The 21,684-nt window shown below is 48.9% G+C and overlaps 1 protein-coding gene and 1 long non-coding RNA gene across 5 annotated transcripts; one reads left to right on the top strand and one right to left on the bottom strand.

The window, feature by feature from the left end:
• Positions 1-416: 416 nt before the first annotated feature.
• LOC117245517 lies at positions 417-5,885 on the bottom strand. The gene is made up of 3 exons (XR_004500251.1): positions 5,529-5,885; positions 5,229-5,372; positions 417-4,126 (listed from the first exon to the last, which is right to left on the bottom strand). It is a non-coding gene; the product is annotated as an uncharacterized LOC117245517 (long non-coding RNA).
• Positions 5,886-5,949: 64 nt separating this feature from the next.
• ADAR (adenosine deaminase RNA specific) lies at positions 5,950-20,490 on the top strand. Of its 4 annotated transcripts, none has more exons than XM_015650078.3 (15): positions 5,954-6,016; positions 8,023-9,540; positions 12,571-12,757; positions 12,849-12,997; positions 13,414-13,555; positions 13,744-13,949; positions 14,161-14,317; positions 15,259-15,430; positions 16,018-16,111; positions 17,356-17,484; positions 17,602-17,735; positions 18,231-18,413; positions 18,881-18,993; positions 19,421-19,548; positions 19,856-20,490. In XM_015650078.3, exons 1-15 carry the CDS (start codon positions 5,958-5,960, stop codon positions 20,094-20,096), a joined length of 3,612 nt encoding a protein of 1,203 aa, XP_015505564.1. In that variant the 5' UTR covers positions 5,954-5,957; the 3' UTR covers positions 20,097-20,490. The 4 variants fall into 4 exon arrangements, with proteins under 4 accessions (XP_033375640.1, XP_015505564.1, XP_015505563.1 ...); XM_015650077.3 differs by having other exon boundaries at positions 5,955-6,016; positions 12,840-12,997; XM_015650079.2 differs by lacking the exon at positions 5,954-6,016 and adding an exon at positions 6,032-6,833 and having other exon boundaries at positions 12,840-12,997.
• Positions 20,491-21,684: the final 1,194 nt, after the last annotated feature.

Here is a 21,684-nt window from a genome sequence, read left to right as displayed (position 1 = left end):
CTGCACCCTCACAGGGCAGAATTCCCTCCCAATATCCACTCTAACTCTGCCCTCTGGCAGTGGGAAGCCATTCCCCCTTGTCCTATACCTCCAGACCTTTGACCGAAGTCCCTTTCCAACTCTCCTAGAGCTCCTTTAGGCACTGGAGAGGACTCTAAGGTCTCCTTGGAACCTTCTATTCTCCAGGCTGAACTTGTAGCCCATCTCTAGTGCAGAGGTGCTTCAGCGATGGAATTATCTTTTTGGGTTCTTCTGGAATCTCTCCAGCAGCTCCATGTCCTTATGTTGGGGCCCCAGAGCTAGGCACAGCCCTGCAGGTGGAGGGGTCCCCAACCCATTCAAGGTTTTGGACATCTATTCAAAACTGAAGAGGCAAAAAGCCAAGAAGTCATTTCACTGCAAAATGAAGCTGAGCTCTTTCTCATTTTAAAAATAATGGGATTTGTGAGAGAAGCAGTGAGCAGCTCCCAAGTGAGGTCAGGCACAAGCACAGAAATCCCTGTGAAGTCTCAGTTACCCCAGTTAATACCAGACAAGTCTCTTGCTGCAGCTTAGTGTGCAACAGACACTGACATGGTTGGCTCTCCTTCATCTTGCTCTTGCTGCCTTGAAGAAAGTTGTAGGAGCTCGAGTTTGCCACGATTCCCAGGTGTGGTAGAGGCACTGTCAGCTTTGCATGGTTTCCTGAGTTTCTTCTCCTCCCTCCATGCCAAGCTGTGCTGGTATAGGGCCAGGGAAGATGCTGCTTTCTCTAAAACTGGCAATGAATGCTGGCTAAGTGCAACAGGTTTTGTTCTAATTAAAGAGGAATCAATTAGGCTGCAAGATATTCAGCCACCTGGTGCTTCTGACTATTTTTTCCTCCTCCTTCTCTTTTTCCATAACATGCTGCTGCTGCTTCCAGGGAAGCCATGAATGAAGCAAGACATGTTCCAGTTCCTTGCTTTCCTTTAGATTAAAAAATGCTGTTTGGGAGGAAATCTGTGCAAGCCAGCCAATTACAGGGCTGTACATGTCCCTGTGATCTGCAACCGGCATCTCCTCTGCCATCCATTGCTCCCTCCAGCCAACCCTCCTGTGTCTCCATCAGCACATGGCACTGACTCTGTCAGCAGTCAGTTTGTGCTGCATGAAAAAAAATGATCTGCAGCAATTAAAGAAAAAGTAGTGAAAGAGTGTAATGGGATCTCATGGGAGGCACAAAGGAGCCCTACATGCAAGGAAGTCCTTCAGAGATGCAGCTGTGCCAGGCTTTTCCCTGTGAGATGGCCCATTAGAATCTATCTGTGCTCAATAGCACATAAATCAAGAGGAGCAGAGAGCAGTGGCTGCTGCCTTGGGCAGCTGCTGGAGTTTGTTGAGCACTAAGCTTCAAGAAAAAGGTGGGGTCAGCAGGTACCTCAAGCAACACAGGTAAAAATCAGGCACTGGAGTGGTGATAAGTGGCAAGGGAGTAGTGGTGGAGACCTCTGTCCAGGGTGCATGTGATGATTTTATCCTCAGGTCAATGCTTTTATCACCCATGGCTCTGCCTCAGGGATGGATTGTGAAATCCTTTTGATTTGTCTGAGCACATGATAAAGCCCTCTTACAGATAAATCAGATTTAATATTAAATATGAAAGGGCAAAAAGGGGAGCCTGGGCCTGGATGGTGATGTAAAGGTCACAGAAGGGAGTATTAATGCCATGTCAACTGACGTGTACCAGGAAGATCTTTGAATTCTGGCTTTAGGAACGATTCATTAATTCAGCTGGTTGACTCTCTGGAAACCAGTTAGATGTGCTAAGAGCAGTGGAAAGGAACCTCACTAGTCCCCCTCCAAGAACAAGCTGAGTGGCTCACAGTCTTTGTAGGGTCCCTATCTGACCTCCTGCAGCAATGCTTTGGCCACCACCTAAGTCAACACCTTGTAAGGGAGACAAGTCTGGAGCCATGCCAAAGAGAGACCAACATCTGAAGCATGATTTGAGCAGCCAGTCTTCCCACAGCTCCTTTCCAAGCTGAAGGAGCCCCTGGCCATCATGACACTGGGAGGGAGGAGCCCAAGGAGCCCACTCCAGGGGAGATTTGGCCACATATGCTCTGATGACTCTAAAACCACATGAAAAGAACCCCTGAGCATCCAAAAATTCAAAGTGAAGGCCGTGCTTACATAGCATGTTCAGCTATAAGGTGGCTGAGCCACAGTCTGCCTTCTGCCTTTTTTCAAGGATACTTTTTGTACCAGACAGAATAAAACCATGCTGCTTCCCACCACTGCAGCTGCCGTGGGAGTCAGTGTGCTGCCTCCTTCTGCTGCAGATGTGTCTTTCATTGCTGGGCTCCACTGCAGCTTTGAGCCATGGCACCATACTGTCCATTCCTGGAGTACACTGATGCCTGAGGAGCATGAGTATCACATAGACAGAGGTGTTAGGAGTCTCCCTTCCCCTCTGATCCTCACTGAGAGCTCTCAGGATGAGTAATCCCTGCTTGATGTCTTGAGACCACAGATATGGCAGCTGCTGGGGCTGTACCAAAGCTCAGGTTCACTCCTTCGCTGAGCAAAAGTTTGTGCAATTCCCTAGATAGCTCTGCTGCTTCCTCAGCTGGGAACCTGTCTGCTGGGAGCAATAGAGAGCAAAGCAGAAGGAGAAGTCCCTTTCTGGGAAGCAGCTCTGGCGCCCATACCAAGGCTGCAGGCTCAGAATGGGACAGCATCCCCCATGCATTACCTGCTCCATGTTTATAGCTACCATAAAAATCCATTGGCAGAAAATAAAGCATTTTTTCCCTTCTAGGGGAATTGATGGTCGGGAGTTAGAAAGATTTTCTATGTCAGTTCCCAGCCGTACATCTGCAGTCAGACTGGAGAAAGTGCAACACTTGGAAGGACACGGGAACCAGCTCAGCCCAGTTCCTCACTTCACATATGATGAGCCTGGAGTGTTTGATGGGTGCTTCTGCAAGGAGGCCAAACCCTAACTGCACCTCTTACCAGGAGAGTGAGAGCACAGCTTGGCCCTGAGGCAGAGGGAATCAAACATCAGCACGCCAGGTAATAAACCACCACCCCCAGGGCTGTCTTCCCTTAGAAACCACCATCAGCTGACTAAGAAGTACAAATCTCTCGTGTAGGAACAGGCTGTCTGCAAGAGCAAGAAGTGATATTTTAGAGTGTCTAATAAAGGAGTTTAAAATGAAACCCTCCAGAACAATAGTCTGAGCTAAGAACTGGCATCCAAGCAGAAAGTCAGGTGGGGGAGCTGTGCCACAATTTATCTCCTCTCTTTTCATTTCATAAGAAGCAAATCAAAACACCTGAGGCATCTCCAGCTGACACGGGAGGTTTAGTGAATGCTGCCATCCTGCGGGGAAGCCTCTGCTCAGCCTGGGGAAAGTGGGAGATTTGATGCAGCCCCCAAAGAAGCAGGTGAGCAGGATGAGGCCCAGCATCCAAGAGCAAGTAATGGAGCTTTCTCCACCCTCCACCATAATCAGCCAGGCAGCCTCAGGTAAGCTGGTTATCAGCTCCTTATCTTGACCACAAATTGACTCGTTTTGCTGTGACTTCAATCTCCAGAAGCTGCAGGAACTTCTCTCATTGCCAAGCAGATGCCATGGTTGTGTTAATGCTGGGACTTCACCAGCTGGAGGTTTCCCGGTCTCCCAGCCCGTTCCTATGGAAACAGGTTGGGAGTCTGCCAATTTTCCATAAAGAAAGAGAAAGGAGAATGAGCTTGTACAGATAGATGAAGTGCCTGTTTGTCAGGTTTAGAGTGTTGCAATTCTTAAGGATACATGACCCAACAATGCCAGCAACACATGATTTCATGAGCAGCCCATGTCACATCAAGGTGGCAGACAGTAGTGCAGAACCTTCCCATTCCATCTTGACAGCAGCCAAGATGAATCACATCCACTGAGCCAGGAGAAAAGTTTGGTAGTGATCACCAGCAATTAAAACAGAGTAGAAAAAAGAGAAAAATAACAGATCAAGGAGTCAAGAGTTGTGTACTCTGTGTGTTGTGCAATCATTTGTTGTTCAGTGAAGTGGATGGGAGACACTGCTTATGTGACCTCCATGTTTGATGGTCTGCTATGAGCCTCATCCCAGACAGGAGTCATTGTGCTCCTAGACCCTCCTGGGAGCAAAGATGGAACTTCAGTGAGTGTGCAGGGTTCTTTTTTAGGCAAGGAGTTTCTCCATTACAGAAAAAAAACCCACACCAAAATTACACTATGACACACAAGCCCCAAAATCTCTAAATCCAGAAATCATCTGGGAAATAAAACAACCAAACCCTGAAGAATCCACAACCTTCACTGAACATGAGCAGCAGGTGAGCCTGGCAATTCTGGGTTCTGACTGACCATTTCTGCACCCTGCCAGTACTCCAGGTTCATTGAAATGCCTTTGGAAAGAAGAGCCACAGAAGGAATATGATCCCTACAGCTACCAATCCACTGGGAGACACAGACCTGCTGGTGACAGGGTGCTCTGAGGAGCTTGTTGTTTTATGTTTTGCCCATTCATGGATGAATGTAGGCAGATGGACCCCAAAATTTCATCCAGAACCCATGCCTGTCCCTCCTGGCTCCCTCCACATCCACCACTCTGGCAGAAGGAGGTCTGGGGAACTCCTAAATGATGGTCCTGCATGTGATAATTGCTCACCGGTTGTACCAGAGCAGCAGAATTAGAGAATTGCATATTTGTTGAGATTGGAAAAGTCCTCTAAAATCACTGATTCCAGCTATTGATTCTGCATCACTGCCAAGGCCGTTAACGCATATCCTCAAGTGTCACATCCAGTCCATTTTTGGACACTTCCAGGGATGATGACTTCACCAATGCCATGGGCAGCCTCTTCCAGTGCCTGATCACCCCTTCCATGAAGAAAAATCCCCTAACATCCAATCTAAACCTGCTCTTGTGTGCAACCTGAGGCCACTTCCTCATTTGGCGCCTGGAGCAAGAACCCGACCCCCATGGCTGGTCCATACAGGCATCTAATAGCTCGGCTCCCAAGTCTTTTGGTTACGATCCATACCCACAAGTATAAATACCACAGTGCCCACTGCCCAACAGGTGCTGTTCCAAGCCACTGGCAGCCTCCGAGCCGTACGAACCCGGCACCTGCTCAGATCCCGGTGCCAGACGGTAAATGACACACGGCTATTGACGCGCTCAGCGGAGCGGCAGTCGTGAACAATCTGTTCTCTGACAGTACTTTTATAACTCACACGATCTGGATGGTGTTTGCCCGGGAAAGGGAGGATCCACCGGCAGCAGGGGATGTGGCTGGTCTGGGATTTGGGAGAGAACATCTCCATTTGCCTGGGAAGAATCTCCGACAGGGTGGGATGTGACTTGCTGCACCTCTGGCACTGAAATAATGGATTAAAACGGGGGTGAGGGGAGTCACAAAGGAAGTGGGAAGCCTTTGGAAAAAGAGGAGCCCCGCTGGGGGAGACCGTGGTGAGGGGCATTAGGGGGCCCTCCAGGGGAGAAGGGGGGCCCCAGAGGACACAGCTGAGCCCCACCATATATACACAGCCCATAGGAAATGGGTGTCCCACGGGTCATGGGGGGCCCAAGGAGTAGGGGAGAAGCTCCCTAGTCCTGAGGACACCGTGGCACGGCGGGGCCCTGGGCGGGACATGAGGCGACGAGCAAGGGCGCACGAACGGGCCCAGGACGCTGGAGGAAACGCTCTCTGAGACGCATGGGCAGTAGCGCCTATGCGCGCCGTCGCCTCAGGCGACCTCTCCCGGTGAGGCGGGTGATGCCCCGGGACACAGTGGAAGTGGCGCTGCCTTTCAGCCGGGTGATTGGGCGGTTATGTCGCCTCTCCCACAGCGCAGAGGGGGAGCCGAACCCCGTCGGGTCCGCGGGGCCATTCGCTGCCCGTACCAAACATGGCCGCCGCGCTTTGCCCTGAGGAAAGATGGCTGCCGCACAGCTCGCTGCGCATGCGCATGAGGGTTCGTATGGCTCGTATGCATCATCAGCCTGCGCCGGCAGCGGCAAGGTAAAGGGGCGCAAGGAGGGGGCGGCCTGGGTTCGCGTTTCTACGGCTCTTCGTGGGTCCCTCCAGGCCCGCGTCTGCTGCAGCGGCCGCCGGACCTGGTGACACGGCGGGCCAAGGCCGCATAGGTCGTGGTGCGGCCTCCAGCACGAGCAACCCCGTGGGCCTACGGAATGCGGCGTGGCCGCGTCCTGGTTCCCCAAGGTCCCTGTCGGGGCTGGGTTCCATAGGGCGGAACGCGTAGAATAAAAGCCTCGACTCTTGGCTTTCGGTGCTTGCCGCACTGTATCCCAGCCCGTCCTCCCGTACAGTGCCCTCCGGGTTCGGGGCCTAGTCCGGCCGGGCCCCTCGTACTCGCGGTGCCCCGTCACTCCTGCCGTGGTCCCTAGGTCTCCTTTGGGGGTGAAGGTGAAGGTGACAGGTGTTCCCGCAGCCCTTCCCTAAGCCGGGAGAGCAGCCACTCCTCTCGTGCGGACCAAGACCCCTTCCCGGCGGCAACTCGTGAGCATCACCACAACCGGGGGAAGGAGCTACCCTACTGGGTTCGCTTTCCCTCCCCAGGTTCCGCCGCTGGTAAGGAGCCTAATTATTGCTCCCAAAGCCGAGAGCCTGTCTGGGAAAGCCCAAAATCCGACAACCCCGCTGCGAACTCCTTGGGCGGGGCGGAGAGGCTGCTGCGGGAAACGAAACTGAAACGGTGCTCGCAGCCATCTTTGGCAGCTGCTCGATCCCGCTCCGCCGGGACTCATTCTGCGGGTCCGCGTTTCTTTTTTCCCTGTTATTTTCTCATAAAATAATTTGGCGTACGGATGAGACTGAGGTAAGCGGTTTTTTTCAAACCCCTCTTCCTGTTTCTGCCCTGCCCTTGGCTCAAGGGAGCACTTGTAAAACGGGGTCACTGAGCAGGGGGGCAGCAATGGGACTCCCTCGTAGCTGGGGAAAAGTGGGAACCTGTCGCACCGCACTCAGCCTCCCCATGTTTATTGTAAAAATAAGTCCCCGTGATGGCAGCCGAGTGCGGTTGTTTAATGAAAGTGAAATTTAAGTTGCTCTTAAGATATTTGGTGAAAATGGGGAAGTTTATAAAGATCAGATTTGGATCGGAAAAACTATCTTTGTGACGATAGGTGCCTTAAGGAGGTCACAGAGGAGCAGGCAGAATGGGGACCCGGCAGTGTGTATCATGTTCCGTGTCTATCCTCTCAGTTTCGCAGCAAGTGTTATCAGAAAATTGGAATGTACTGGGCTGGACTGGACTTTTAAAAAGCATATAATAGCTTAGTCTTACGTCTTGTACCCCGGGGGGGGCAGCACGACTTTGTGTGATAAATTAAAATTTGGGCTATAATTGAAAAAAACCTTGACATATTATTGCCAGCTGCACACCTATCCAGTTTCTCTGCATGGTATAGCTTTCATTCCCCTGTCGTGTGATGTTTTACCTCTACAGATCACATAGTGACCAGGGAGGAAAAGACACCTGGCTTTTCAGACTGTTTTGGCCATGAATGTGAAAATAATTGCAAGCCTGTTGCAGCCCTGTTCTGTGTGACCATGCAAGCTGCTCCAGCTCCTTGCGCTGCTCCAGCTCACTTTCTTGCGCTCCTTTACCTCCTCATGCCCCCATTTCTCAGGTTGCAAAGTAGGTCTGAGATTCTCTCCCTCAGGGCAGGGGAGTGGAGTTGCTGTGTTTGAGGAGTGCATCCTGAATAAGCCACCCAGCCCTGTGCTGGAATCAAGCCTAAGAGGAGCAGAGGGCTGCTCGTGTCAAAGCTGCTTCTTGTGTTTGACTTCACCTGCAATTTGGGGGTGCTGGTTCTGTGCTGGGCAGCCAGAGTTTGCTGTTTGTATTTACAGGGCTAATTTAGACTCCTAGGAAAGTTGAAAAAAAAATCACAAGGGAGAAGATGCTTGGAATGCCTCAGTAGCTGGGAAGCTGTTTAAACTGCATTTCTGGAATCTTGTAGTTGGGTAAAGACATTCTGAGTTCTGTGTTTTTTTCTCTTCAGGGCAGGAGAGTGTGGAGTGAGTCGCAGCTCCTCTCCTGGCTCATCAGCAGCCTGGTTCTCACGTGTGTCCCAGGACTGCGCTATGATCAGAGGCACTGGGCGAGGCAGAGGCTCATATCTTACCCAGTCAAGACGTAACTGCCCAAGCACTAACCGAGGTCTTTTTAACCACCCTTGTACCCCACAAGAAACTAATCAGGAAACCTTTTTATGCCAGCAGTTCCTAACAGAGCAGGACACTGAAGTCTCTGTGTTGCAGGGACAGGGATCACACAAGGAGTCGTGCACCAGAGGCAGGCGAGCTGCGGCACCGGCTCCTGCAGACAGATGTCAGCCCAGTTCTGGCAGGACTGGAGGGCATAGGTTCTCCAGCCAGCATCCGCGTGGTGAGACTTTGTCTCGGTATTGCCCTCCACAGTACCATCATCAGAACTCGAGGAGAGATTCTGACACCGTGAGACTGAATTTCCAAAGACTGTCTCTTGCTGGGCAAGACTATGGACAAGAAATTCTAAGTGTTTTCAGGCAGCTTGGGGAGGGGAGGACTTGCACAGCTAATGATCTGGCACGTAAACTTAAAACTCCAAAGAAAGAGGTCAACCGTGTTTTGTATAAACTCCTCAGAGAAGGCAAGTTGCACAAAGAGGGAGAGACACCACCACTGTGGAGAATTGCCAACTGTAACTCAGGGAGAGAAAGAAGCCCTACTGACCACCGTGCTAGTTGCACAGATCCAGCTTGTGAGAGCAGAGGAGGAGAGTGGAACACACTTAGCTCAGGAGACACAGAGATGGCTGAGACAAAGGAGAAAATCTGCAACTACTTATTCAGTGTGATGGAAACAACAGCACTCAATCTTGCCAAAAACATTGGGTTTTCAAGAGCCAAGGATGTTAACGCATTTCTTACCGCTCTGGAAAAGCTGGGAGATGTCCACAAGCAGAATGCAACTCCACCACGATGGTCCCTGACAAGTAGGAAACGCGAGAGGATGCAGAGGCTGAAGACCAGCACAGTAATGCAGATGGCAGATCCCACATCTCCTGAGTCAGGTCTTCCGTCCTCCTTTGTCCCTTCATGTCCCCCGGAGATGACTTCAGCTTCGCCAGCAGTGATGGCATCAGAAGAAGAAAGTGTCGAAAATGGGCAGCAGCCTTTGGGGCATGCTGGTCAGGGCAACATTGGTGACACAGAAGCAGATGCATCAGAGGACACTAAGCCTGAATTCTCCAGTTTGAGTAATTATGATAACTCAGAAAACAGCAAGTGGACCACAGATGATATCCCAGATAATCTGAATGCTATCAGCAAGCAGCCTGATAAGTCAGAACACATAATGAATTCTCAGTCTTCCCCGAGTTATGCTGCCCCATTCAAAACTGCTTTCCCATGTGTAGAGAAACTGATAGCTTGTCAGGAGAAGAACCCAGTAAGTGGCCTTACTGAATATTCCCAGTATACATACCAACACTGTGATTTCATCATGCTGGAGCAGAATGGACCCTCTCATGAGCCACGGTAAGAAAATGTCCTACCTTTTCTGAGCTCTTTTTCCATAAAATGATTTGACTTTAACTAAGTTCACCCACTCGACTGTCCTGAAGGGGCTTGCTATTAATGTTTCTTTGTAGTGGGTTTAGTGCTGGCTAAAATCATTAGTGCACCTACTGGAAGTATCTACTCATTTCCTGCTGTGAGATATGAATTAGGAGCAGGCTCAAAACTTAAAAGGTATAAAGAAAACTTTATTAACAGAACTAAAAGAATAATAAAAATCAGAATAAAACCTTCAGAACATTTCTCCTCCCCTCCCCACAACTTCTTTTCTTTCCCTCTGACAACAGAGACAAAACCTGGGATTTTTTAATCAGTTATAATAGTCTTTCATTAGTTCTTGTAAAGAGAGGAGTTTCTCTCATCATGCCATGGCAACTTCTTCACAAGAAACAGTTCTCTTGTGGCTTCAGTGTCACAGTGAATCAGCTGCCCGAGAAATGAAAAATTTATTCACAGTGTGAAAGTCCCTCCCATGCCTTGCAGCTTTCCCAAAGCTGCTTTCCTGGGTTATGTCAACTTATGGAGTACTATTTTAAGAATGAACTGTTCTAGCATAAAAAACTAAAAGTTCTCTTCTCTCTGGGGACAGAGGCTTTTCTTCTTCTATCCCTGGGGCAAAGTTTCTCATCTCTCTCTGTTCAACCTCCTCACTGGATTACAGCTTTTCAGCATCCACATGCTCCTGCACGGGTACCCTTTTCTCATGGGCTGTGGGTGAATGCTGCATCCCCGTATGCACTTCATGAATTACAGAGGAAAAAACAAAGTCTAATATATCAAAAGTATATCTTCACCATAACCTTATAAAGAGAATTTCAGCCCAAGACAAAGGCTTCTCCTCAATCCCCTCCTGACTAGAATTTGACTCCTTCATTACTCACCTCAGTGTCCCATACTGTTTTCCTTACATGTCTTCACCCTTTCCTTTCCCTGATTTGGGAGAGAATTGGTGTTCATAGGTTCATTTGTTAACAAGCTTTATCAATTGAAACTTGAAGTTTTTATAGCATACTTCAGCGCTGAAAGGTTGATTTCATCTAGGCTGTGTATGGGGGAGGTCGCTCGCTGTACGTCCTGCTGCTGGTCACGCAGTGTCCGCTGACACCATGCGAGCTGTGCTGGCTGCCAGCTCCATTCAACACTTTTCTTCTTCTGGAGTGCTGAAAACAAGAAGAGCTGCTGCTGCCATTTTTGTCCTCTCCACAGCATCGTTGGCTACAAGCAGCTAAACAAACAAACTAAAGTTCATCTCAAGCCATGCTGAGGCAGCTATGTGCCGTTGCCTCAGTCGTGCTGATTTTTCGGCCCCACAGTTCCGGCTACGTGGCCACTCCCAGACCAGGCTGGTGGCCACCCCTGGCTGCTCCCAGTGCTAATAGAGCCTCTAGCCATCATGGCCCAGCACTGCCACTGGAAAAAAGGACCGGCAGGCTCTGCTGGGAAGGGGTCTCAGCCACCCACCAGGATGGGGCCCAGTGGACTCCATGGTGAGGGGCTCGGCAGCCCACTCACCGCTCCTCAGAGGGCAGAAAATCTCAGCTGGGCTGTGTAGGACCCTGTGTGGGACTGCCTCAGCCAGTTACCTGTTCAAAAGCCAGGAGCCAAGAGAGTGATTTCCCAGGCCTGCCTGTCTTTAAAACGTGAATCTCACAGAGGCAGACCTAGCTTCTAAATGGTTTAATAGGTTGTCAGTTCTCAGAGCTAGCCAGCTATTAGTTTCTGCCAGGCACAGAGGAAGCTCTTAGCAGCTTCTCTCAGAAAAATAATTTCTATGAGTGGCTTCTTCTCTCTACACCAAATATCAATTAATGCAAAACCAGCACATTCTTTCATTTCATAAGCATTAGCCTAGTTCCTTGCATCATTTTAAAAAATAAAGCAGGGTTAAAATTTAATCCTAGGTGAAGTCCTAGCCCAGTTTTGGCATTCCTCATTCTGGGCAGCAAAGATGGGATTAATTTCTTTACTAGGTCTCATCTCAATTACTTGCCTTCAGTTCAATCATATTGGGGGAAACTGGTATTTCTAAGCTGCCTGTCAAGACACTCTCACCCTGGAAATGGTGTAAAGGGAGCCCAGAACAAAGTGTTTGGGTGCAGGTGTCTTAAGTTAAACAAGGTGGCCCCACTTTGGACATTTCTGTGTTGCAGCAGGTCAGAGGAGATTCTCTGAGCTGAACATGTGGCATGACACTGCAGTTGGCCAAGTCAGTGTCTGGAGTCCTGCTTCCCCATGCAGAATCATGGCTGTTACTGAGCACCAGTGAGACTGTGAAAATCTCCATATGTGCCACACTGGAATATGTCAAAAGATCCACTAGACGGGAAAATTGGCCTAATTTCTAAAGATGAAATCCCACAGTCTTGTTATTTTGGTTTTTTTTAAGAAGGATATGAATGGATTCAGCACCATAATCTGTCTCCAGATCTGGTTTGATCCACTCTCCTGGAGGATGAAAGGGCTGGAGGATGGAAGATCAACTTGTTTGTTAGAATTCACAGGAACAGAGGAGGCAGAAATGTCAAAGGCAAGAGGTTTATGTGAGGCCATGCCTTTCTAAGATGGATGCCTTGGATAGCCATGGAGGATGCCAGAGGGAGGATTTACCCCTCAAATGACTAGGTGCAAATAGGCTGCTTTTGAGCTTTCTTGTTCCTGGGTAGGAGCCACAGCAGAGCTGCTGCCTGCATACAGCCATTACCTGTTTCTGGCACCTGTGGTGGAACAAGGCAATTCATCCTGTTCCTTCAGAACAAAACGTGAAGCTGCTCCTCTGTTTTGAGCAGCTCTGGAAATGCAATGAAACAAAGCCCAGATGCAGTGCTTCTCGGGTACCCTTGGCATTTTTGTGTTCTGCATGTGGCAGCCTGGATTTACTCTCCCAGCTGGGAGCTGGCTGTTTCTTCTTTGAATTTCAGGAGCAGCCTTGCTTGCTCTGAGAAGACCACACTTCTGCTTCTCAATATGCCCCTTTGTTTTTTTCTTTCAAAGGTTTAAATTCCAGGCAGTGATTAATGGGCGCCAATTCCCACCTGCAGAAGCAGGGAGCAAAAAATTGGCTAAGCAGGAGGCAGCAGCTAATGCTATGAAGGTCCTGATGTCTGAATTGGAGAACAGAAGGCACAGTGGAATTAAATGTGAAGAGCCGGTTCCCTCCAACAGCTCGGAACTGGAACTGGTGAGTCATGTTTTCTTTACTTTGTGAGGCTGCTCAAACAGTGTTGAGTCTGACACTGATTTCCTCCATCTTCTTACTGGAGCCTTTGCAGCTGGAGCCAGAGCCGTCATCTGCAGCAACTCACCTCAGCCTGCTTCCTGGGAAGCACCCTATCAGCATATTAATGGAGTATGGTCAAAAATCAGGGAACATAATTGAATTCCAGCTGCTCTCTCAGGAAGGCCCACCTCATGATCCTAGGTATGGTATATTCTTGTCAGCTTTGAGGGACGGTGGAAACTCTTTCTTCACTGTCCTTCCCCTTCAGCATGCTGCCCACATTCCTGGACTTGTCACTGACCTAGCTGAGTGTTCCCTTTAGCTAAGGATTCTGGGCATGGCTCGTCCAAGACATCTAGTTCCAGAAAGAGACCCAAAGTTATGCCCTTTCTCAGAGAAAGGATGCTGTTTCTTCTACCAGAGCAGGAGTGGGTTCCAGTCCTGTATTCTACTTGGAGGTGTTCTACTGCAAGTATTTAGGGCCATCACAGTAGATTTCAATTGCCAATAAATTGGAGATAACCCAGAAGAATTTACCTGGAAGTGGGAGACAGGGATAATAACCAGATTGAGACACCTATGGTTAACACTTTTCATGTACTATAATATCCTGTCAGGTTCAGCTACTGTGTGAAAATGGGTGACCAAATTTTCCCTGCTGTGGTAGGAAACAGCAAGAAGGGAGCAAAGCAAATGGCAGCAGAAGTTGCTGTGAAGATTCTTTCTGGAGAGTCTGTACCTGATGTCTTGCCTGAACAGGTATAAACAGCTTCTTTATAAGACCTAAGTGTTTTGAATTGGGTGTTTCTCCCCCCCCTTTTATTTCCTGTTCTGCTGGATTTCACCTCACAGGTTCATGTGGGGCAGAGGTTTGCTGCTGTTCTTGGCCTGCACTAAATGCAGCCACTCAGTGTTTAACAGCCTTCTTCTGTCTAACTCTGCTCTAGCCTGTTGTGAAGCCCCACAGCACGCAGTCCATGCTCAGTATTGCCACTCCAGATGAATCCAAGGTGGTGAAAACGAAGGGTGTTGGGAAACTCATCAAATACCTTAACGTCAATGCTGTCAGTGGCCTGCTGGAATATGCCCGTTCCAATGGGTTTGCTGCAGAGTTCAAACTCATAGACCAGTCAGGACCTCCCCATGACCCCAAGTAAGTGGTGACGTCTGGCAGAAGGAAATTTTGCACTTCTGCTGTTTTCCTAGGAAAATGGCAGAAAGCTCAAAATTGCTGATGCCTTTTGAGATGGAAACAGGGCTAGTTGCTGCCTCTGCCAAATCTTGTCGCTCTGATTCACTCCTCTCTCCACTTGGAGAATGTAAAAACCAAACTGAAATCCACAGGTTTCTTGGTTTCTTTGTAGGTTTGTCTATCAGGCGAAGGTTGGAGGCCGCTGGTTCCCAGCTGTAACTGCACACAACAAAAAGCTGGCCAAGCAGGAGGCAGCCGATGCCGCACTCCGAGTCCTGATTGGGGAATCGGAGAAGACTGAGCGCATGGAAGGGATGAGCATCACTGAGGTAAAACTTCTGTCAAAGCTGGGGTTATGTTTGTAGTCCTGTCTATCCACCTCCTTTCAGTCCAGCAGAAAATGCTTTCAAAATCAGCGGTGATCTCTTTGTTGTCTGCAGCTGTTGAACCTGATAAGGTTTTTCTGAAGTGAGTTAGATGTTTCCTCAGGGAACAGGTATTTCCTTCTGTCCTATGGGCCTCTGCTTTAGGGCTAAATTATTCTCAGATTGTTCCACAAGCTACTGAAATGTGTTCCTGCGGTAGAGTAGGAACATGCTTATTTTTAATTATGTGACTTTTTTTATTATTTCTTTGTGCTGCATTAAAAATTGTGTGTCAGCTCAAAAAATTCATGCCTCAGATCAATGCAAAGCCCTGGCTGTCCCAAACTTGGGCTGATTTAAATCACACTTAGAGTGTTGTGATCTCTGAAAAGCCTCATTCCAGGCAGCACAACTGGGCACAGCAGCTGAGGCTCTAAATAGCAAAGCCATCAGGGAGGATTTGTCAATCAACAGTGTTGGAGGAGGTGAGTTGGTCTGCACTGGGAATGACTGCATTCTCCTTGCAGGCAGGCAGAGGAAGAATTCCTCCAAAGCCAGGAACAGATTTCCTTGGCTGAGTCTCTGGAAATAGGCTGGTCAGTTTTGTTCCTTCTTGCTTGGGGTTTTCCCTGGCATTCTCAGGAGGCCTCAGACCATGCCACTTGCTGCCAAGAAGACAGCTTGCTGCTGTCTCTGATGTGGCTAAAGCAGAACTCAAAGCCTTGGAAGAGGTTTTCCCAGAAATATGTAAAAGAACTTCGTTCACCCCTTGACACAACACTGCCCAAAGCTCAGAGTTTTCTGTGTTCTGCCTTCTGCTTGGAAAGCTGTGCTTCAGGTCAGCTCATTCTTGAGCTGTGTCATGTGATCTGCTCACAACCTGTGCTGTTGTGTCCCCACCCCAGCTCCCTGTGAGTGGCAGCACCCTGCACGATCAGATGGCCATGCTGAGCCACCAGCGCTTCAACACCCTCACTGCTCATATCCAGCACAGCCTGCTCGGGCGCAAGATCCTGGCTGCCATCATCATGCGGAAAGGAAATAAGGGCTTGGGAGTGGTGGTCAGCATCGGAACAGGTTTGAGCATCTTCTTCCAGCACACTCTGAACTCTCCCTTCCATGCTAGATTTCCTTGTCAGCCGTGGCTCAGAAATGGTTCTTGCTGTAGGCTTCTTCAGAGAGCGTACAAAATGTTCCCAGGGCTCACATGGTGTCACGAGTGATCTGTTTAGAGAGAGAGAGAACAAAGCAAATGTGCCTGCAGCTATCTTGCTCTTAATCTTTGCCTGAGTTGCTGTGTCCTACTCTGTGCATCAGAGCGCGGGTTCCTTATGTGCTACGGCACACAGTCCCCCAGTTTCTCACAGCTGCACATACCTCATCTCCCTCCCTACTTTGCATCCAGCTGCTACCAGGAGTGATGGGCTGAAAAGCCCTCGGGAAGGTACAGTCCCCCAAAACTCATGGCAATTTCAGTCTGTCTGTCCCTAAAGTGGTGTCCTTTATTTTCTTAACTGCTTGTGATAGTGATTTCATAGGCAGGGCGCTTCTGCTGGTGCTGCTGCTCAAGAGCCCAAAGAAATAAGACTTTCTCCCTCTGTCTCTGAAGCCATCTTGACTTTGATACCTGCCCTATTATTTAATTCTTTATTTGTTTTTTTCAGGTAATCGCTGTGTGAAAGGAGAAGAGCTAAGCTTGAAGGGAGAGACAGTAAATGACTGTCATGCAGAAATCATTTCTCGAAGAGGCTTTGTGAGGTGAGAAAAGGGGAAACTCAAAAGGAAAAGGAGAGGGGCCTGCCAGAAGCTGCTCTCCCATTCTGGAGGGATGTAGCTGAAACACACCCCTAGTTCTTTGCTGTGCTGAGAGATGCTTTGATCCTCAGATACTGTTTACTCGTGTTGTTGAATAGAGGGAAGTTATTTCTGATAAGAAGGGGCTGTGCCTGAATGATGTCCAAATAAGTACTGAGTGGGAGACTTGCCCAAGGGCTGCATCTGATGTACTTAATATTAAGCATCCTGCTGAAGCTACTGGTGTGATGTGCAGGGCGCTCCAGCCTGAGCACAGCTCCAGCCATGCCAAGCCACTGCATGCTTAGTCTCCTGGCCTTTCTGGATGTGGGTGTAGAAGGAATCAGGAAAACATACTGCCTGTGTTTGCTTTGATAGGTCAGCAGTCCTTTTTCAGAGTCTGGAAAGGGTTTTCCCAACTAAGCTGCACAATTCTCCTCTTCCTCTCCTCACATTCATTGTTGCACATTTTAGTTTTTGAAACTCTGAGATGAAGCTGTACTGCTTGATTAACATCTGTCCTTCAGTTATGAACAAAAAAATCAGCTGCTTCCTTCAAGCCTTTGCGTGCTGCCAATGTGCTCTGCATTCCTCAGGAAGGGAAAGTGTTGAGGGCAGGTCCCTGGGAAGTGATGAATCAGAATTGCATCTTGCTTACTGTCTGTTTCAGCTGTTAATCTTGACAGCAGTGGCTTCTCTGGCACAGCAGAGTGAACTCTGCCTCTCTTTGCAAAATCAGTCCCTGCACAGGCTCTGCTCAAGGACTGTCTGGGAGGCTGCAGTTTTTCTTTAGTCCTTTGCATGATCTTGGAGACCTCAGGGTTTTCTCTGGCCAGGAGCAGCCATAAAAGACCCCATCAGTGTAAGCTGATCATAGGCTCATTCTAATACGACTTGAATTCAGCTGCCTGCAAGGTTGTTTACTTTTAATGCAAACTTGCTGCTGACTAAAGGTGCTGGTTAACAACCTTGAAGTCTTCTTCACGCTGGGATCAGATGTATGTGAACAGCACACAGCCAGGCTCCTTCTTTTCTCCTGCCAGTGCTTTGCTCTTGCTTCCTGTACAGGATACTGCTTTTCTACTGCTTGTCCTCTGCATGGCAGAAAATCTGCTGGATGGTGGGTGATGTGGGACCCTGCCTGTCAATTGAAGCACTCCTTGTCTGAGAAGCAGAGAAGCCTTTTGACAGGATGGTGTTATTTTCAGGTTTCTTTACAGTGAGTTGATGAAGTATGACCCGTCTAATCCTTCCTCTGCAGAAGAGAGCATTTTTGAGCAAGCAGAAGGAAAGAAACTCAAAATAAAGAGCAGCGTTACCTTTCACCTCTACGTCAGGTTTGTGGGGGGTGGTGTTTGAATTGTTTGAATGACTGGTGTCAGCAGCACTGTCACACCCCTGGCCCTGGCTGTTTCCTTTATGGTCAGTGCTAACCAGGGAGGTTTGTTTTCTAGCACAGCACCATGTGGAGATGGAGCACTCTTTGATAAATCCTGCAGTGATCAGGTAAACAAGATGGGACAAGCCCAACACCAGCCTCTCTTTGAGAACCCCAAGCAAGGCAAGCTGCGGACCAAGGTGGAGAATGGTGAGTGCATTCACTCCCTGCACAATGAGGTGGCTTCAGTCCTCTCCTCTGAGTCTTTCTGGTGCTCCAGAGCTTCCTCACCCTCTCTGTGTGCTGTTGTGGGATTTGGAGCATCCAGGAACCAAAAGAGGTAGATGGAAAGTTTTAAAGACAATCCCTTCCCACCTCTGCCAGTTCCACTGCCACAGTTGTGAAGTGTGCAGCTGAAGTTTGATGCAAAGCTCAAATCTAGGTCTGTGTCCTCCCTTTTAAGCAAAGTTCTGCTCTGCTTCGAACATGTTGAAAATTGCCCATCAGTACCCAATACTGAATGCCAGATTGTTCCCTGAACCAGGTGTCAGTGAAGTTTGGACTCCTGAGTTCACTCTGGGTATCCAGAAGTTTCTTGTGCAGTTGATTATGTTTTTGTTTAACTGTTTTATGTTAATTGTTAATGGTTTTGATTTATTGAATATCTGACACTATATAGAAAAGCTTTCTTCTTCTCTTGTGCAGGAGAAGGTACCATTCCTGTGGAATCAAGTGACATTGTGCCCACATGGGACGGGATCCAGCATGGGGAACGGTTACGAACCATGTCCTGCAGTGACAAAATCTTACGCTGGAATATACTTGGCTTGCAAGGGGCATTGCTCTCACACTTCCTAGAGCCAGTTTATCTCCAGTCTGTTACACTCGGTGCGAAACCCTCTGTCCTTCTGGGGTAAAACTAGGCTGCAGTGATAACTTGTCTCACTCCTCAGTGTGATGGCAAAGTTTGTTTGTGAAGCTAGTGTTAAAAAAAACACCACAAGGGTGTAGGAGTAACAGACTGAAATGTCTTTCTTGGCAGAGCTGTTTGAAAATGCAAAGGCAGTCTATGGATTTTAGGCTGAGGGTGGAGTTGGTGTGTCTCCAAAGTTCTAGATTTTTAGGAGGCACATGTGATCTAGGAGAGTGAGACAAAAACTGCATGGTTGTGTTTTCAGTGAGAAATGCTGCAGTCTGTAGACCATTGTCTTAAACACCCAAGATACATGTAGCTATGCTCATCCACATGCTGTGGGCTTTCGGGAGCCTATGAGCAGTGCCACAGTTCTTGGGGTTTGACCAGACCATCACCTGTGCTATCATGTTTCCTAACACCTTTACCTCTGTCTCCACAGGTTACTTATACAGTCAGGGTCACTTGACCCGTGCCATCTGCTGCCGCATGGAGAGGGATGGGAACGCACTGAAGGGAAAGCTCCAGGCTCCGTATCACATTAACCATCCTGAGGTACTGCAGCTGTAGCACCTCTTAATCTTTCTGTCCCCCCTTCCTTTGCCTGTGAAATTGGGGGTCTCTGCAGGGAGGGTCATTGTACAGCAGCCCTCCAACCAGGGGCAAGAATTAGTAACCAGAAACACAGAATCATACAATCAAAGGATATTCTGTGTTGGAAAGGACCCACAATGTCTCATCAGGTCTAGCTCCTGGCCCTACACAGGACAACTCCAAGAACTTGCCCTCTTTGTGTCACCCCACAGTTCAGGGGTTACTGGCTGTGTCTTAAGTTTGGAAAAAAAAAAAGGACACTAAAGTTGCCTCTCTAGCTTTCAACTCAGTAAGAACCTTATCCTTGTGGCTCTGGAAAGTTTGGGATGATCCAAAACTGTGAGGGATGAGAGGGAGCAGGACCAGGTTAAGGAATCCTCTTGTGCAGGTTGGGCGAGTCAGCGTGTATGACTCTGCAAGGCAGACAGGCAAGACGAAGGAGTCATCGGTGAATTGGTGTCTTGCTGATGAAAGCGAAGTTGAAGTCTTGGATGGCACCAAAGGGAAAGTAGATGGGTAAGAAGAGCCTTTCCTGACACTGCCTTTTCCTAAAACTGTCTGGGGGAAGGGGACAGTTCTGAGGTGGAGAGTATACTCTGCACTCTTACAGCACCCTGCACATGGGGAGGGTTGGACAGAGGAATTTCAAGTAGACATAAACAAGCACTCCTGAAGGAAAACAAAATGTTCCCCAGCCTGGACCCTACACAGAGCCCTGCCAAGCCCAGAGTTCCTCCATCATGAGATTTTACCTGAGTCCTCTGCTTCTCTTGGCTCTTCTCAGTGTCCCATCCCTCACTGCTGCCATTGTCTTCCTTCTCAGTCTGAAGCTAGAGGTGTCTCGTGTGTCCAAGAGGAAAATGTTCACCCTGTTCCGGCAGCTATGTGCAAAGAACAACTGCAAAGACTTGCTGAGCTTCTCTGTGTACTCAGATGCCAAGGAGGCAGCCACAGCATACCAGGCAGCCAAGCAGTGCTTCTTCAGCTCACTGGAGGAGCTGGGCTATGGCAGCTGGATCCGCAAACCCCAGGAGGAAGAAAATTTCTCTGTCCTTGATGTGTAAGGAAGCACTCTGCAAGGAGTGAAGGGTGAATGTGCACAGGCATATGCATGGCTGTGCTCATCCTTCTTTCACCATATTTTTGGAGTGGAATCAGGGCCTGTGCAGCAGTTTCCTCATAGGCCCAGCTGCCTTGTCCCTGTCACTCAGACCGTGTGTTTTTAAAATGTGCATGTAAATGATTCCCCTTTTTTTTAAGCAAGGGCAGGCTCAGTCCCCATTTGCTTTTTTATAGTTTTGTCCCAGTTTTTTGTTTTTTAAAGAAGGCATGAGAAACCAGAGGAATTTTCAGGCCTATGAGCGTGAAACCTTTGGACCATGTACTTCAAATCCCTCTGGCAGGTTTTGAGGTAAATTTTCTCCTTCAAGATTAAAAACAAAAAGTCAGGCTGTTTGACTGGTTTTCTGTGTCTCTGTTGGAAGATAACTGGCAGTCCAGCCAAGCTGATACATGGGACTGACCTCTGCAAGGTGCAGCCATAGGACCAGCATAACATTCTGCATTAATAACAAAAAAAGAAAGTTTCTGTATTGTTTGCCATGGGTGTATTAATTCCTGCTGAAGAGGGGCCCTTGGTGGGGGTTGGAGAGGGAGAGATGAATTAGTATTTGCTAAATAATGAAGGGAGACAGGTAGAGTTTGGAATTGAGCCTCCTGCCTCAAGCACAGGGCTCACTGGGCAGAGCTAACCCCATGAGGGCTTGGACTGGCTCTGAGGTGCTGGGGTAAGGCCCTCCCAGCTCCTTCCCCCACTGCTAGCTCTAAGATGGGGTGTCTTTTCTCCAGTCTTAGGACACCAGTGGTGGCTGCTGGCCCTGGCCTGTCTCTGTTTGTGTTTGAGCTGAAACACATTCCAGAGATGCTAGTGGAAGGTGAGAAGTAGCAATGCTGTTGCTATCCAACAGCAAGTTCATTGGGTGGTGTTGGAGCAGCCCCTTTCCCTGTGCAAGGCAAGTGCTGGCTTTGCCTGGGATTAGAGCTCCCTGTCTAATATGAGACAGAGACCAAAGATCTCTTAGCATGGAAGCACAGCCCAAAGTGAGGCTCAGTTCTAAGGCTGGGAGCCAGAGGCAGTCAGGCTGGGGCCAAGCAGGGTTACCACTTGCTGAAAGTACAGCTGTTACAGGTTCACCCTGCCTATAGCTGCCCATGGACATCCACTGCCACATAGAGCTGTGAGGGGTAGGAACAGCCTTGGCAGCTAGCCGAGAGCAGGGCTGGGGGGCATCTCTGTGACTACTCAGGGAGCTGTGCCTGAGGCTGTGAGGGCTCCTGTTGTGCTCCCTACACCCTCCCAATACTCGCAGATCTCCACTCCCTACTGGGTACAACAGGGCCCCCCCCATCCTGCACTCACTCGAGGTTGGACCAACAGCAGAGGAGACACTGGGATGAACTGGGACAAGCCCCTTGCATGAGGCTGCTTTAGGAGAAAAGCTCTTAACATTTAGGTATTGGGGTGCACTCCTGAGAGCAGGAGCTCCAGGAGCAGCAGCCCCTGAAATCTCAGCAGCTGGGATTTCTCTGGCTGGGTGAAATGCTGGGATTTAAATTAATTTCTAACATGCAGCTTCCCCTGGCCCTGTGTGT

Source organism: Parus major, chromosome 25LG1 (genome assembly GCF_001522545.3).
Source record: "Parus major isolate Abel chromosome 25LG1, Parus_major1.1, whole genome shotgun sequence".
NCBI lineage: Eukaryota > Metazoa > Chordata > Aves > Passeriformes > Paridae > Parus > Parus major.
Note: the sequence above shows the minus strand (reverse complement) of the source record. Positions and strands in the feature narration are given on the sequence as shown.